The sequence below is a fragment of the Anopheles nili genome, chromosome 2, assembly GCF_943737925.1.
Source record: "Anopheles nili chromosome 2, idAnoNiliSN_F5_01, whole genome shotgun sequence".
Taxonomy (NCBI): Eukaryota; Metazoa; Arthropoda; class Insecta; order Diptera; family Culicidae; genus Anopheles; species Anopheles nili.
In genome coordinates, this window is record NC_071291.1 from 17,750,296 (window position 1) to 17,766,935 (window position 16,640).

General features: G+C 50.7%; 2 protein-coding genes across 2 annotated transcripts; both read right to left on the bottom strand.

Moving 5' to 3' along the window:
- Positions 1-1,670: 1,670 nt before the first annotated feature.
- LOC128731891 (pro-resilin-like) lies at positions 1,671-2,864 on the bottom strand. Its single transcript, XM_053825044.1, has 2 exons — positions 2,847-2,864; positions 1,671-2,351 (listed from the first exon to the last, which is right to left on the bottom strand). The coding sequence occupies exons 1-2, from the start codon at positions 2,862-2,864 to the stop codon at positions 1,671-1,673; spliced, it is 699 nt and encodes a 232-aa protein (XP_053681019.1).
- A 1,770-nt stretch (positions 2,865-4,634) lies between these two features.
- Positions 4,635-5,329, bottom strand: LOC128720681 (glycine, alanine and asparagine-rich protein-like). Its single transcript, XM_053814367.1, has 2 exons — positions 5,222-5,329; positions 4,635-5,142 (listed from the first exon to the last, which is right to left on the bottom strand). The coding sequence occupies exons 1-2, from the start codon at positions 5,246-5,248 to the stop codon at positions 4,696-4,698; spliced, it is 474 nt and encodes a 157-aa protein (XP_053670342.1). The 5' UTR covers positions 5,249-5,329; the 3' UTR covers positions 4,635-4,695.
- Between the last annotated feature and the right edge of the window lie 11,311 nt (positions 5,330-16,640).

The window sequence follows — 16,640 nt, forward strand, 5'->3', positions numbered from 1 at the left end:
TTAACCGAAGCAGGCTTTGCATCTTAACGGCTCAATTTGTGGCTGGTAAAAGTTTGTCGTGTGTCGATTTTCTTATAAATTGCTTTAATTAAATAAATGCGTTTGTATGCATATTCGATCGCTTGCTCGTGAGGAGTGGCGGGAAAAGCAAAGTTAACAAACAATCGATATTACACGACGCTTTGGTGTATGTTTATCATGTTGCCAGCATTACGAAAAAGGGCTATCATCAAATGTCTTGGCCAACTATATAATCAGACGAGTCGCAGGGAGCGCGAAAAAAAAGCACACACACACAGAAGCAACAAGAAACGAATCATGCAAGACTGTCCGGTTCATAATTAACCCCTAAAGTTGCATCCCTAAGCGAGCCCTCCCATTACGACGTAACAATGGGCCGTGTGGTTGCCCGTGGCGTACCCGTTAGCAGCCCTACTCCATTTTGCAACCATGGCAACCGTAGCAGATTGTCTCTTTGCATGCAGAGCAAAACTTTTTGTGGCCCATCCTGTAATCGGATTAGGTTTGGTTTCAGGTTGGCGCTTACGCCATCGCCTCATCTTTGAAGACTCATTGTCAATTAATCACGCCTGACCGCTCCTCTGAAGTCCCGAGGTGGCATTGTTGCTGGGAGTGCCCTTTCAAAACGATATTTAGGACGCGAGCGAAAGGAGCGATGGCATTCACAAAACGCCAATAGTAATACAAACGGGGGTTGGCAGGTTGAAAAGCGATCCGATTGCTGGATCGCATTGCTGACGGGAACAAGAGCCGTCCACCCAACGATTATTGGCGCGTTTTACACGCCACAGCTTATCACCCGTGTTTATCTAGCGCATTTCAAGTGAACAATTTCAAGAGGTAATTGGCTGGCTTCAAGCGTGCATAAAACATTTATGGAAGGCAGCAGTTGTAACAGGCAACAATGCCACAACAACGCGGCCTCTTGTTGGCCTTTCTTGACAGGGCGAATAAAAAACTTCACCCATTGTAAGGGCCTCCCCCCACCCCCGTTACGCACGTGTGTGCATTTCTTTTTCTTCCATCTCGCGCAAAACAGAATAATCAAGCAAGTGGGGGGTGTTTTTTTTTAACGGTGACAAATTTTTCGATTTTTTTATTTTTTTATAACATTTTTTTCTCGGTTACGGTTTCTGCTTGAGTTGACAAAAAACGTGGTACTAACGTAGATAGGGAAAGAGATGTAGAGACAGAGAGATATGTACATGGAAAAAGAGTTACTATCTCGGTTCACAAGCGGCCCGGGCGCTGGTCGGTGCGATGGTGGAGTGTGCCCGCCGCCCGGACCGACCCACCTGTCCCGGAACCCGTGGTACGAACCCCGGCCACCAGAGGGCCACGATTCGCCACGGGTTCTAGCTGTCCCGAGGCCGCATCCTGCGGGACAGGTGGACTCCTCGCTCAGCTGTCGATCGGCGGGGAGTTGGTTCGTGTTTTTTTCCATGTTCGTGTGTGGGTGTATGTGTCATTCACGTGCATTTGCGTGTGTTTCTGTTGCTGCTGCTGCGTTGCGTCATGCCGGTGTCCAGATTGCGGTGTTCCTGGTTCGGTTCGGTCCGGGAGGATGGTTCGTTCATTGGCTACCGCAGGACGCTGTACGCGATCCTGTCGCGTTGATGCCGTTTCCGTGCTACCACCGTGCAGGTCCTTTAGAAAGGAGCACCGTACGTGCTGGACGGACGCGACGGAGCACCGTACGAACCGGACGGTGCCGATGGAGCACCGTACGAGCCAGACGGAGCCGATGGGGCACCGTACGAGCCAGACGGGACCGAAGCGGACGAACTCTGCAGGAACTGTGCCACCTGGATCGCCTGCTTAACTCCTTCGAGGTCAATGCCAACGACACGGGTCGAATATCCACCGGCAGGAGCACCATACTGCGACGAAGGCGGTCCATACGAACCCGATGGAGCACCGTAGCTGCTCGACGGAGCCGACGGATATCCTCCGAAACCACCGGACGAGGAGGACGATTGGCTTTCCTCACGCAGCAGAATCTGACGGATCTCGTTCAACAGCTGCGGGTCAACGTTCAAACCCTCGGAGGTCTGAACGCCGGCCGGAACGGCCTGATAACCGCCACCGCCGGTCGTGAAGGAGGACGAACTCGAGAAACTGCTGACGCTCGGTGCGTATCCTCCTCCATTCGAGTATCCGCCACCTCCATGGCTGTAACCACCACCACCGCTGCTACCTCCATGGCTATAACCGCCACTGCTGCCTCCTTGGCTGTAGCCACCTCCATGGCCACCAGAAGGCCGGTTGTAGCTGTACGGGGATGGTGGCTCAGCGACGGCCACAGCCGCCAAAGAGGCGATCGCCAGAAACTGTAAACAGAAGCAGATATCGGTGTTAGAATGCACACCCCCACAGGATGAACCGGACGTGTGTCTGTGCTGTCTGTGCTTCTGGCACGAGTGCACGAGTGAAAGTAATGCGTCGCGAATCCTAGCAAGCCATGAAGTGATTGCACTCTTACGTTTCCCTGGCGAAGCATGTCAAAACAAAGCCAAGAATTTTTAGCTAATCGGCGTCAACTCGAGCGTACGATCGAGCCCCCACCAGGGCATGTGATGTACTCGAGAGTGGTCGAGTCTGTCTGTCAAGTACTCGAACCCATTAGTGCACTTAACGGTGGCTAATTATAGCACCGAGTTCGAGAGGCAAACAAAGGATCATGACACAGGGATGCTTCCCGGAAAGATACACTAAAACACCCCCCCACACGCACAAGCACACAGACACACGCGGCATGAGCACGAGGACGAAAGCGATCGTGAGGTCCTTGAAGGACCACCACCGGACAACGGTGCGTTACTTACCACGGCAAAGCTGTTCATTTTACTTAAGGTTATAGAAAAAAACACGGGGACTAAAATTTAGAGATGTTTACTGAAGCGAGTGTTGTGACCGAGTGTGCCTTCTGTGGGCCAAATTGCAGTCTTTATACTAACCGGCGAGCCCCCACGAGGTTCCCCCGGGGGCCCGCGAGGTTTCCCGAAAATGAAAAAGCAAAAGGAAAATAAAAACACCAGCAGCAGCAGCCCGCTTCGAGTGGCGTATCTCTCCCCTCGTTTGGGGTGAGTGTAGGGGCTTTTTTTCTTCTTCTATTTTTCGCCCCTTTTTCTTCTCTTCTTTCTCTCCCCATTTGCGCTGATGCTATTCATTGCTGTTTTTATTATTTTGCTCCCTCTTGGATCCCATCGGTGCACGCAGTTCACTTTCCGTTCGTTTCCACTTTGGCCCCCACTGTTATCCCCCCCTCCACACCCCTCCGGAACGCGTTCGTCCTTTCCCTTTCCAACCCCCAGAGGGCTGGGAGACCCGTGGAGGTGGGGGGGAAGCGAAAGGGGGCACACTATTGCCGAATACCGATCGTGAGAGTCTCCACTCGCTGTGGTGTGTTTTTCAGCATCAGCTACCGTCGGAGAGCAGTTCGCTCACTCAAAGCTGCTCCCCACCATGCCACCCAAACGGTGACGACCCACCCTCCCCCGAAAAAAGCTGGTGGGAGGGAAATAGGGGTTGTTTTCTGCCAGCCAGCCCCGCCGCTTCGCTTCCTCCCAGCTCGAGGGCTGGTTCGGCTCATCACCGCGTGGCGCTTTTGCGATTTATTTTTCCTTCTATCCTTCGGTTTTCCTCACCCACCTTTAGGGGTTTTTTTTTCTTTAACATTATCTCGCTGTTTACTGCCACAGGACTGCAATTCCCGGCGGGGCCTTACGAAGGGGTCTTCCCTGTCCCGAAAACCCACAAACTGGTGGAGTTTGATAGTTTATCTTTGACTATTTTTCTTGACTTCTTTCACTTTCCGCTCGCTTTCCATTTCATCCCGACCGGTGGCCTTCCGGTTCTCGTGCTCGAACCCGAGGCCACCATTTTTCGAGTGCATTCCCGCGTGCGCTTGTGTGGCTTTTGCATGGTGGCATCTTCGGCACGCAATCGGTCGGATGGAGGTAGGTGATTGTTTTTTTTTTTCTCGACTTGAACTGCCTTGAAGGTTTATCCCTTCTTGCGCATTTATGGACCCCCCCCCCATGAAGACTGATGCAAAAATCAAGATGCACCCGGGGGGAAAAGGCCGGCCGAAAGCGCAACACGGTAAATGTCTATCATTATGCGCATCAACCTTCCACCGGCGTCCCTTGGCCGGGTTGACCCGCTAGCTGACCCGAAGTGAATGTCGCCCTATCCGTGTAGGTTCTCGAAAGGGGGGAAAAAGTCTGCACCAGCGCGCCCGAGAGAGAGAGAGAGAGAGAGAAGAGAGACAGCCTCTTCACAGCGTGGACGTGAACGATGATGATCGTGATCGTCCTCGCGTGGTGACGGGAGAAATGAAAACTGGTTTCGATCGCAAAATTCGCACGATTCGGCTTGCGAGGGTGAAATTTGAAACCGGCCAGCGTTGGGTACGGTCACGAACGTGCAATGGTTGCTTTGTTTTTAGCGGTTGCAGCAGCGCGATGTAACCATGACCGGAAATGATGTCAGGCTGGTGGCGCTAGCGGGAACACTAGCGCACAGGAAGTACTCACCCGCCGTTTAACGGTGACAAATTTTCTATTTATTTTTTCGCTTTTTTTTTGGGTTGATTCTTTACCTGCGTTTTTCTTCTTCTTCCTCCTTCTTCTCCTATTCCTTAGCTCGTCGTGAGGGAGAACATTTTGCTATTTACTGAGGAGCACCGTACGAGCCGCTTGGTGGTCCGTACGAGTTGCTCGGTGGCTGTTGATCACCCTGCCAGTATTCAGCCAGCTGGATGCTTTGGACGGGTTGTTCCAGCATCAGCCCAACAACACGTTCCATGTTACGTGGTGGCCCGTACGAGCTGCTGGGTCCACTTGAGCCACCGTTGGACGCGGATTCGCTTTCGTGCTGCAGCAGAACCATCTTCACCTGTTCCAGCAGCTGAGGATCGATCATTAGCCCTTCGGTCGTTTGCTGGCCGGTCGGTTTCTGCAGCAAAGGTCCAGCACCGCCTCCGTTTCCACCGCCAAAACCATTACCACCGCCACCGTTACCACCGTAGCCACCATTTCCACCATTTCCACCCGGATATCCGCCACCACCGGGTAGGGGTGCTTCCGCCAGGACAACCGCAACCAGCGCGGCTACGCACTAAAAGCGAAAGAAATGGGTCACAAATTAGCACAAGAATGCCCACAGAGCCGGAGGACACCACAAACACTGCACTTACCACGAACGCAACACCGAAAGCACGCATTTTGACTGCCTTAGAGAGTGATCTAGCTGCTGGTGCTGCTGCTGCTGCTGCTGCGAGAAGTTCTACCGCACAATCGAACGCCACTCGGCAGAATGTGCTGGTCCGTCGATTGTTCCTGCCGATTTATACCATACCAAACCCGCACGCTCCGGGCGCATCCTTGAGCGGTAATAATGTGGCGGCCGTGCGGTGATCCGTCCGGCCAGATACGGCCACCGGTGAACCCAACCGACGGGCACGTACCGGCAGTTTTAGCCGACGCAAACGCGTGCACCGTTAAAAACCCCCTGCCAGTGTCCGCGAGCTGACGCGCAACGGTAGGCTAATTGTCCTACTAAGAACACCGGCCGCGTTCCACCGAACCGTGCAACGAACGGGGAAAGAAGCACAAGAAGACGATCAGAAGATGAGCCGCACACGCTACCGTACATGGTATGGCTCACGAATTAATTTGCAGCGAAGATTTGTGATTGTTTTTCCATGTTTCCATGCACCACCAGCTTGCGTCCGTCCCCGTTCTCGTGGGCTAGACACGGTAGCGAATGGGTTACCGATCGATCCGTGCCGATGGTGGCCAAAAGCAGGCACTCCATTCCAACCGGTCCCGTGGAAAACGTCTGGCGAATTAACGGTGACCTCATGGCGCGTCTTTCGCCCGATAGTGGCTCCAGTGCGACGGATAGTGCACAAATTGGCATCGCGATCGGTCGAACCATCCCTCTGGCTGGCACTGGCTGGTGCCCTCTAATTCAACCCCGCATCGGTGGAGTGTGTCAAGCGTCTTGAAGCGGCCATTTACCAGCGACACGGATCGGTGTTTATTATCCCGCACGCGTGGCCATTGTGGTTTGCTCAAGGCCGGCGAAGGTCCTCCAGAAATTGGCCCTCCGATCGCAAACGTCGACCATCGTCTGACCTCCGGTGTGCGCAGGTCAAAGGTGCCGATGGTCGATCGATCCCCACGGCTAGCCGCAATTATGCTCTCTCGCATCACGTCAGCTTCGTTCGAGCATCCGTCCATTTTCTTTTTTTTTATTTCGTGTTTAGTTTAGCTCGTTAATTTGCAATGCCAATTGCATGGCTTCACTCCTCGGGGAGATGTTTAAGTCTGTCGCTGTGTATGGGTTTTAGTTGCACATCCTCGCGGCTGTTTGATGTTTCTAAAACCGTTTAACGAACAGCGAAAACCGCAGCCCACCGCATCGAAAGGTACCGGAAGTTGCAGCTAAACGACACCGCACGTCCCACCGAAGAGCGAAGGCTGTAAATTTCCGTCCAGGATGTCACCGGCCCATAATGCACATGGGTCTAACATCCCCATTCCCGACAATGGGCTGTGGCGTTTAGCACCTAACGGGCGCTTGTTTGCTCGCTCACTTAGCAACCAGCCTGTGCGAAGCACGTGCCCGTTGACATCGTTTAACCTGACAGAGCTGAACGTAACCATGCCAACGGGGAGAGTCAATTTAATGCATCCGTGCTTTGGTTGTGCTATGAGTGACGAACGAGGAGATGCAGAAAAACAAAAAGTGAAGATAATTTTAATGACACACGCCGCGGAAGCTGTTCCCATGGGCCGGCGCATAAGACGAGAGAAATGTTGCATTTTACTGACGTTGATGTAGTGCCGGGTGGCAAGCCATGGCGAGCGGGTTGATAACGCTTTCTGAGAGCAATTTAATGTATGCCTCATCCGCCTGTGTTGATGGGGTTGTCAAGCGAAAAAAAAAGTGAACTAATTGCACCCAAAATCCAACACGACGGTAATTCATGCAACTTCATCCAGCGAACACCGGGCTAATCCGTGTCTCATCCAAAGAAGATCGTATGAGTGGTATGATTATAGTTAATTAACCGTCTTTTTTCGTTTGCATTACCCTTTTGTAAACGAAACCCCACTAAACAAAGTGCCGCATAATCGCCGTTTCCCTGTTTTGGGAGCATCATCAGCATCATCGCATTACGCAATTCGCCGGCTTCGAAACCAAGCCACGTTTCGCTCTTTAAACTAAGCCCAAAACGTGCACGCGAACTGCCCGCCAAATGGCATTCAGCGCGCGCGTTGGATTGCGATAATAAAAAAAACCTCGCATGCAATCTCTTAAAATCAAGGTAAAATGCTTAAAGATTTAATGAATAATGAGCTGATGGGATTTGTTATTTTTTCTTTCCTCGCCACACACACACACAGCCATTGTCTCTCGCACCCAGCGTGAGTGGCACATCCACTCCGGATCCGGAAGTAAACCCCCTCTGCCGAACCTGCTTGCCATCACCCGGAAGGAAGGAAACCATGGGCTGTACAAAAAGTACACTTTTGAGGCTCTCAATTCGAAACCGTTTATGCACGGGTATGGGTCGCGAAATAGTTACGGATGCATGTTGAAGTAACAAAAAAAACACACACACACAGCCCCTGAACGGAGATGATCTTGATCGTGCTGCCGAAGGTGGCGGTATAATGATTTTCGATTGATAGATTCACCGGTAAGGTCATGGAGCGCGGCTGTCCGAAACAATTAGGTGGACGGTTTCGGAACAAAAAAATAACAAACGAAGGGAATCCCCACCCCAGCAGTTGAGTTTCTGAAAACGATCGTTTCGATAGATCGCTTGCTAGAAACCGGTTAACCTACACCTTAAACGATTCCCACAGGGAAATCAATCCATCCGATGCCGCGGACGCTTTTCCTGGACATGCTGCACGCCATGAAAAGTTCAACTTTACCCTTCCACGCCGAGTCCAAAGTGGGATGGTTGTTTGCATTTGCATCTAACCTACCCCACACGAGCGGCACGATCACCCGACAAACATTGTAGCGCCCTCGAAACTGCTCGTTCGCTCGCTTGCGCGGGTTCGTCGCTTGCGCAGGTTCGTCGCTTGCTGTTGCGCGCAAGTCTTTCGTCGCGGTCAGACGCGGCTTGCATTACGCGCACCGCAATGAGTTCGATTTCGGTACGTGATTAACGCGGCGTGACGCGCGCGTGGCACGGGAACTGTTTTGCGCCGACAGAGGTCTGCAATGACGGAGTGCTTAATTTTAATATTTACTCTCCGGCTTGCTGCTACTTCCTGTACCGACCGTTTCACCACGGCGTGCGTTCTCAGACGCTCGGACGGTTCGGGCGCGTAATGGCCATCGCGGACCGGGGCACAATAATTTAGTACAGTTCTCCTTGAATTTCCACGCCGCACCGGTGGCTGCTGCTGCGCGTCAGGGCTGCGATATTTCGTTTGCTATTTATTGGTCAATTTAACGGTGGTAAGTTGTAATTTTCCCGCCAACGGTTGTCCCGCGTAACAATGGTCGGCGCAAGAACCGCATCGGCTGGCAGGGTTGCAACCGTCACCACGCCAGGTCCGATGCGATAATGCACTAATGGCACTAGCCATCCCGTAGGGAGGGTCGTTATCCAACTTGCATTCATCCACCGGACGAACCCACGACCCCCACGCGGGATTGAGCTTCCTCGCGCAAACAGTAAAGTGCAGCTCGTGAGATAAAACCGGGGAGCTTTTGCTTCCGGGATTTCCTGGCAAACCTCGCACCAAACGCCGCTTGGCATTCTGCCAAATGACACACCACCGGTGCGCTTCGCTCGCGTGGTTAATCGGAACATCTCCGTGGGCATATCTGCGGCTTTCGCTTGCACGGAACCCCGCTCGGTGTTGATACGTTTTTACGGTTTCGTAACGACAATCGTGCACACGGGCGCAATGCCCGCCACACCGTTGCGCATCGTTGCTGGATGCAAGAGACCCTCTGCACGATGGAGATATCTGCGGTGGCAGTAGAAGGAAAGCAAAAAACAAAAACAACCCCTCCGGGAAGGGTTGCAAAATTTGCATGCAACCCGGAGCACTCGTCACATTGAAGCGGCTTTTCTCACGCACTGCCAACCCTTAAACGGATCTAGCCGCAGGTGAGGTGCACCCAATTTCGACAGTCCGGGTGTTGGCCAAACAAACTCCCATGGAGAAGATGAGAGAAAAAAAAAGCCCGAACGAGCTCCACGATTGATTAGCGGTACGTGAAATGGGCCAAACGCCACGCTGGCATCAGTAAAGGTTTATCGAGCCGGATCGCTGCAACAACCGCGCAACAGCCGTTTGCAGCCGTTGGAATGCGAAGTCATACGTACGCGTGGGTGGGTTTGGTGCCGCAAATGTTACCCTCGCTGCCCGCAAGGGTGGGTCGTGTGAAAACTTAACGAGCTCCTCAAGCGGGGCTCTTTTTTTTACCAGCGTCCATCTTTTGCTCCTTCCCACCAAAGGTGGCTCACGCGTGGCGTTGCTGTGGCAACGCGATGAAGCCATGATAAGGAAATTGTTAATCGCTGCAACGATTTTGTTTTTCGCGCCCGGCTGTTATGTGACTGTGACTCCGTGTTCCCATTTCGTGCACGTTGAACCCTGGTTTTTATCGCTCGCATGGCGCTTTCCTTTCGATCATTCGCCGCGGTCATGCAGGCGGTCAGGTTACTTGAGAAACACCTCGAGATCAATTACGCTTCGTTAGGTTACGTGAATACATCGCCCATCAACCGGATGACCAAAAAGCCCGGAGGTTTCGAGCCCTTTTTTTCAAAGGGGGCCCATTTTCTATTCGCAAGTGCGAGACGTGCGAGATCGCATCTTGAGCACGCGTCCCCAAATTACCCACTTCATCAGCGCCACAACCTTCGGCAATAGGATGCTTTCGATAACGTATGATGTGTGTGTGTGTCGGGGGGTAATTGTGAGCCTTCTCACATGTCAGCTGCCCGGACCGTCTACCCCAAAGACCGATCGCACCGGATCGGATCGAGATTCACCGAGATCGTGGAACCTTGACCGACATATCCTTTCGACGTGGTGACAGGGAACCATCATCAACTACGACCGATGTTAGCCAACGTGAGTGTTTTCCCGCTCGCTCGCACCCCATTAGCTCCCCGCACCCAGCCCTAAAGGGGCGACAGAAAACCAACAATAAAAAAAAGCAGAGGATGCCTTTTTGGGGCTTTTATTTTCGGGCACACAGCTGATGTGGATCGCTTTTTCTCGAACCGGTGGGCCATCGGTTTTTTGCTTCTCTCTCTCTCTCGACGAACCTAACGACGAGCTCGGCAAACAGACCGATTTGACCACATTAAGTGACACGGATCATTAGATGTATTGTCGAATGCAGACCGGCGCGTGTATGATTGATGGCGGCAAGAGCAACAACAGCAGCAGGTTGTTGCGCGTGCGAACCCCTCTCGAAAGGCTCTAGGTGCCCCACGCTTCAAGAGGATGCTCGCGCGAAAGGACAAACAAGCGAAGAAGTCGAAATGGGCAACAACGAGGTGGAGATGAAGAGAAAAAAAAACTGCCATCTCCACCGCGTCGAGAAGAGTCAACTGAACACGCTGGTGCTGGGATGAACTTTCACAAGGTGGCTCATCGCGCCGGTATACCGCGATACCGAACGATGATACTACGGGAGCTTCGAGTATTCTTCAGCCATTAGTACCGCGCGGACAGCATCGTCATTATCGGGCGGATTGCGCGTCCGTTGCACTAATCCGTTTGGCGTGCATCCTCCGCGCGCGTGGAATCGACCGGGCAAGGGTTTGTTGCGCAATCCGCTTCGGTGCTCTCGAGCCGGTTGGATACTTCTCCTTTCTGGTGTGCCGCGATCGCAAGAGAAGAGATCGTCCGGCTCCGGGATGGTTGATAGACGTCTCGAACGGTTAAGGGAATGTTTTGGGCTCTTGTCGGGGGGGGCTTGAGTACGAAATTTTATTTCGTGATTTTTATTTTACATAATAAAATTCCCACCACCCGCCAACAAGACAGATATGGTAAGGGATGCAAAACGCCGATGCAAAAGCATACACGCGTGCCCAACCGTTGCGATCAGCGTAGAACCATTGTCAATTTCGCAACTCGCGCCTTCGATTAACAGCAGTCGCAAGTTTCCGCGGGCCTTGTGGCGCATTTGTTGTAAATCACGTGTCACGACGGACAGTAGCTAACCTCGTCGGGCTCCAAACTCGAGGAAGAGAAAGGCTTCACGGAGATGCTATCCGGCAAACGGCTACGATGGCATCTTTATTTCTTTCTTCGGAATCGGTTGGCCTCGACCGTCACCCAACCGGCAGCCTGGGACAAGGCGATCGCTTTAACTCCAACAAATCACTTTACGCCGTCTCCGTACCGTTCCGGCGGTACAGCTTTCTCACTGTTTCTCGCTCGCCCAAAGGCAGACGGCACCCAGGCCATCGTTGGTTTCAATCTTGCCCATTTCTAATTTCCACGCCGTTACGCAATAGAGCACGTGAATGCGCCCGATGCACTCCCAGATCCATCATAATCACGATCGTCACGCTTGCGATCGCTTTAAGGTCGCACACTGTGTGGCGTTTTCGCCCCCGGAGGACCATATGGATCATGTGATGGCTCGCGTGAACTCACAACAAGTCAATTTCACGTACAAAATGGGAAGGGAGAGAGAACGATGCGTTCGGGTGACGCCAAATGATGGATCTTCAAATTCAATTCCACGTTTCAACGAGGCGACCAAATTGGGAATGTAAGTTTTTTTTTTTGGGAAGCAAGCGTATTTTTCCCCCATTTACAGCCAACGAGCTGCTGGGCTGTGTTTTGCGTTTGCGCCCAGAGCAACGTAATCATGGTCAAAGGTTGTTGTGCATTGGAAGCGCCGCGAAATGAAGCTTCCACCGTCGAAAAGGCAACGGGGTGAGCTGGAGCATGAGCGATCGGTTTTGCGGTGGAACAAAAAAGCCCCGAACGGCGCAGGGTTTTCCAGCTTCCAGTGCAGGCCGTTTGTAGTTAACGGTCATTTCCCAGCGCAGAGAAAGAGAGAAAGAACTGACAGTGGAATGACCGTAATTGGATGGTTGTTCGGATGCCGCAAATGCTAATCAGTGGTTTGTTTTAGCTGCTGGACGACGAAAATGGTACGTTTCGGATCTCGGATGTCTCGGAGCACCCGCGAAGGGCTGCTTGCACTTTTTATGTGGTTCAGCTGCTGCCTTCTACCGCCCTCACATGCCTTCTGCGTTCATGCGCCCTCACAGAAGAATTCGAAAGGCTTTCCTGCGCAAGTGGCATCTTCACATCCGGGAGATAAAGCACGCGTATAATGTCGTAGTTTCAGGCGAACGTTCACTCGCTGCTATCCTTGCGATCTCCCAACCGATCACCGTCGATTGGAGGAAAGTGATTGTAAACCTACCTACGCCGGTTCAATCAAGCCAATGTTGCGCACGATAGCAGGTGTATTCAATTTAACCTCTGGCCTCTACGGATAACTCACGCTCCCCCGGGGGTGATTCAACCGTCCTCACTCGCGCAACCTCGTTGCAATTTCAGCGACCCTTTCCGCGCGCGAACGAAGAGGAAAGTTTAATAAGAAAAACGGGAAACCCAGACAGCCCGAAAACAGCCAGCTCCACGCACGTGCGGGGTGTGGAGCTGGCGTGAAAGGTGATCGAGTGAAAATCGAAAACACCCAGACTCCATCGAAGAATCTCCTCCAAGCGGCTAAAGACAGGTCTCTCTCTCTCTCTCTCTCTCTCTCGGTGGTGATGCAATCCTGGCGCTATCGCGTACGAGCAACCAGCCAGTAGTAATCCAACCCACGTGTTTATCCCATTGCGGGGCCAATCCCTACCAGCGCGTTCGCGGGAACCAAACGGAACGATTGCAGCTGATGATGGCCACTGTTTGCTGCCCATCGAAATCGCTGTTGCTTTTCCTTCGCAACAACACGACAAATGAAAAAAAAACGGCAACCCTCGGAGGATGATTATTGAGACGATTGCGTCACACCGGTGGCGGGAAAGGACGGTACGTCTAAAACTGCCTCTCTGCGTGGCACACACACACACACGGTCCGGCAAGGTTTTGCCTTCGATCACCGAAGCCATATGAGGGCCGAACACCATCGCGAGGGCATTTTTGCACATCTCAAGAGTGCTGAGGAGTTGAACAATTTGCTTGCCTGCTTGGATCGGTTGTTTTTTTGTTTTCTTCGTTTGGGACTACTCGTTCAGCTTTATCGCCTACTTGGACGTGCAACCTACCACAAGGATCTCACCGTCCGAAGGTCTCGCGGTGCTGGTGACGGACGGATCGTTTTGGTTTGATTTTCCAGCCGGCACTTTCGGCGAAAGCAGAGGCAGATTGAAAACTCATTTAAGATGCCTCCCATGTCGTCCGACCAGAAAGGTAGAAGGGGTTAAACGGGCCACGGTTACTGGAGCTTCGAACGGCCAAGTTGATGGTGGAATTCGTTTCGGTTTCGGTGGAACGCGTACACTTGCACGAGCAATTCGTGCCGCTTGTCACCACACGGGAAGGATGAAGCGCGAAAAAATAAGCGAGCACGTTTTGCGCCCTTCAGCTCGGGGACCGATAAATACCGCACGCTTGCTGTTGGTTTGTGAGGCACGGTTGATCCACTTTTGGCATAGGTCATGAAACAAAACGCACCGTAAAACAATGAAACGCCCCTTCTGCGTGTGCCCTCCGTGGGTGAGATTTCTGCGCTGGATGGTTGGAAGAGCTTTTCCCGTTTCTCATCAGCACACCACCAGGGGGAAACCCGTTCCTTTCGGTGGCCACCTGGGAAATGGTTGTTACACCCTTGTTTTACAAAATCCACTTACACCGCAACGCCCAGCGGGTCTGTGAACTGTGACATTTTGCATCGTTCGATACCGACCACGGGGCGGTTATTGCACGGTATGGTTAAAATTTTGGCAAAGGGCGACATTTTTGGTTTGCTCCGTCGATGGCCACATCACATTCACCCCGACTTCCTTCGCCGTTTTTCATCGACATCGTTCTTCCTGTTCGTATGCGCCACCATAAACTGTTGCGTATTGCGATATATTCCGTCGATGGCCATTCCGTTGCCCTGACGTTAGGTAACCCGTTTACAGCCATTTTCCCGCCCGTGTGAAATGGGACAATCCGCACGTAGACAATGTGTTGGCGCTTGTAGTGGAGCTCCCGACTAATGGCACACACTGCGAGCTGGACACGTGTTTACGGAGATTTATCGCACCGACGAGGGGGGTTGGAGGTCTCTTAATTTTATGCTAACTTAATGTTGGAAACCATCAAGGAAAATCAAGCGCTACTAGAAGATAAAATTCTTTCGGTAAAATAAGGCTGCTCTCTTGGAGAAAAATAAAAACACGAGCCATTTTTGATTCGACAAACATTTTAATAAAAAATCTGCAAAATTTTCCCCATTACTTGAATTTGTTGAGATGCTCATTGTCCAATATTCATGGTATATATTTATTTTTAAAGTGATTGTAAAAGTTTCAATAAAAAATCGCATTCCGTTTTGTACCAATAGTCGGCCTGCAACCTATCGCTAAATAGGGATTTGTATGACAGACCATAGATCTCGATTGCCAGTTGCGCTAGTGGTGTTGATAGTGTTTCGTAAAAAGTTATTTTTCCTTCAATTCAAACTGATACTTCCTTCCGTGGTTGCTGAAGAGCGTGTTTGTCTAGCATATTATTATCTCCTGCAGCTTAAATTGTACATTGATGTTAACGTGATTGCATGGGACACGCTTTCTTGGTTTCCACCCAAGGCTTCCCAGTGAAAATTCATCTTGCAATAACTACACACACATCACTATCCGCCATCATCCTGGACCCTTACAGCTAGTACAACAAAAAGTGTATACGTTTGCAACTTGAGAAATATGAAATGTCTAGAATAGAAACAATGTAACGCTCACGTTGAATATCTTCTCTCCAGCTTGCCACCGTGCCCAACCAGCGCGAGTAACTTTAGCAGACGTTCAACAACGATCAACTAACAACTATTTACCCTATTGCAACGGTATTACTACTACCCTGTAGCTCATTTGTTCCTCCATGCCTGTGGTTTTCGGAGCGCAACGCTAACTCGAGATAATAACCCTACGCTAAACTAGAATGGCAAAAATCAAAATGGTCTACCTTATCTTTGACATCGTGCACAAAGTTCACTGACGCATGGGTTTTTTCAAACAAGACGAACAAAACTTTCATCCAGATTTGCTTCCACCGTCCACGTGCGTTTCTTTTATTGTTTCGTTTGCTTAAGGAAAAATATATTTATATACCATGCAACACCTACAAAAATATGTGTTGGCATTTACGTGTTTTTACTCTAAATCGCATTTTGTTTTCTTTCTTAAGGGTTTCTTCATCTCCTGCTCTTTGTACATCGCGCCTTGTACCTCGCTATTGACTATTTCTCTCATCACCTTGCCTTACGAAATAATCCGCTTAGTAGTTTATTGTTGTAGAAGAAATATATTTTCCGTCCTATAATCCCTCGCAAGCTATTGATGCATCTGTGAAACTGGACGCTTAGAATACGCCAAATATGTGTTTAAACGCCATTTGCTGGATTGTAGAACTGATTTTCAATATTAATGTGAATATTCCGGAGGAACAAAAATGAACGCCTGTTCTGCTGTAGATCTGTAGGTTAAATCGTAAAAAAAACTGAACATGTATCGAAAAGCATCGCAAAAATGTGAAATATGAAATAATTGACATGTATCATGTACAGCAAAGTCCTTTCTAATAAACGCTATGTAAGGTTAAAATGCAACCTTGAGCTAACTGGTGTTTTTGGCTCCTAATTCGAATAACCAGAAAGGAATCTACATCTACGCATCAAAAACAAGTGGTTAACGTAAAAATGTAAACGAAATATAACAACTATGTGTAACGGGAGAAATCCTTCAAGTTTGAACTGATGCGATCTACACCTACGTTCGTGGGTTTGCTGAAAAAAAAAACTAAAACGAAGTTACGTATTTTGCATGTTTTGGCAGCAGCTCAGCAAGCCGCACTCGTGGTGTCAATCGCAAAATATCTTGGTATAAAGGAATAAAAAATGTTCTGATTGAGAAAAATGTGTTCTAGGGAGCCGATTCCACAGTGGCCGCTTCATTGGAAACAATCTTAGGTTCCACTGAAAAGAGATAAAAAGAATGTTTTCATTGATCTGCTACATGGCACTCTACCTACGTGTTTTAACTTACCATTCGAGCTTACTTTCTCCGTTACATTGTTTGCTGTCACAGCCGTATCTACGCTATTCTCCGTTGTGCATTTGACCGGTTCCACTTTGTTCGTCAGGGTTTCTTTCTCTGCTTCCTTGGGTGCGTCATTGACATCCACCTCACCAAAAGGTGATTCTTTTTTGGCCTCGGTAGGTTCTGAACCAACCTCCTTCACTGGCGCGACAACCTTAGCTTCCTCTGGAGCTGCTTTCGGAGTACTGTTACCGTTGGTTTCATTGGCCGCTGCAACGGAAGCCTCCTTCTCGCTGGATACTTCTACCGTTGGCTTTTTGGGCTCGGTTTCGGCTTCGGGTGT

What these genes read in the sequence shown, in the direction of transcription:
- LOC128720681 (XM_053814367.1), bottom strand. Translation starts at nt 5,248, where the DNA reads ATGCGTGCTTTCGGTGTTGCGTTCGTG. An exon ending in CTTTCGGTGTTGCGTTCGTG is followed by an intron (nt 5,143 to 5,221) that starts GTAAGTGCAGTG and finishes TTTCGCTTTTAG; the next exon opens with TGCGTAGCCGCGCTGGTTGC.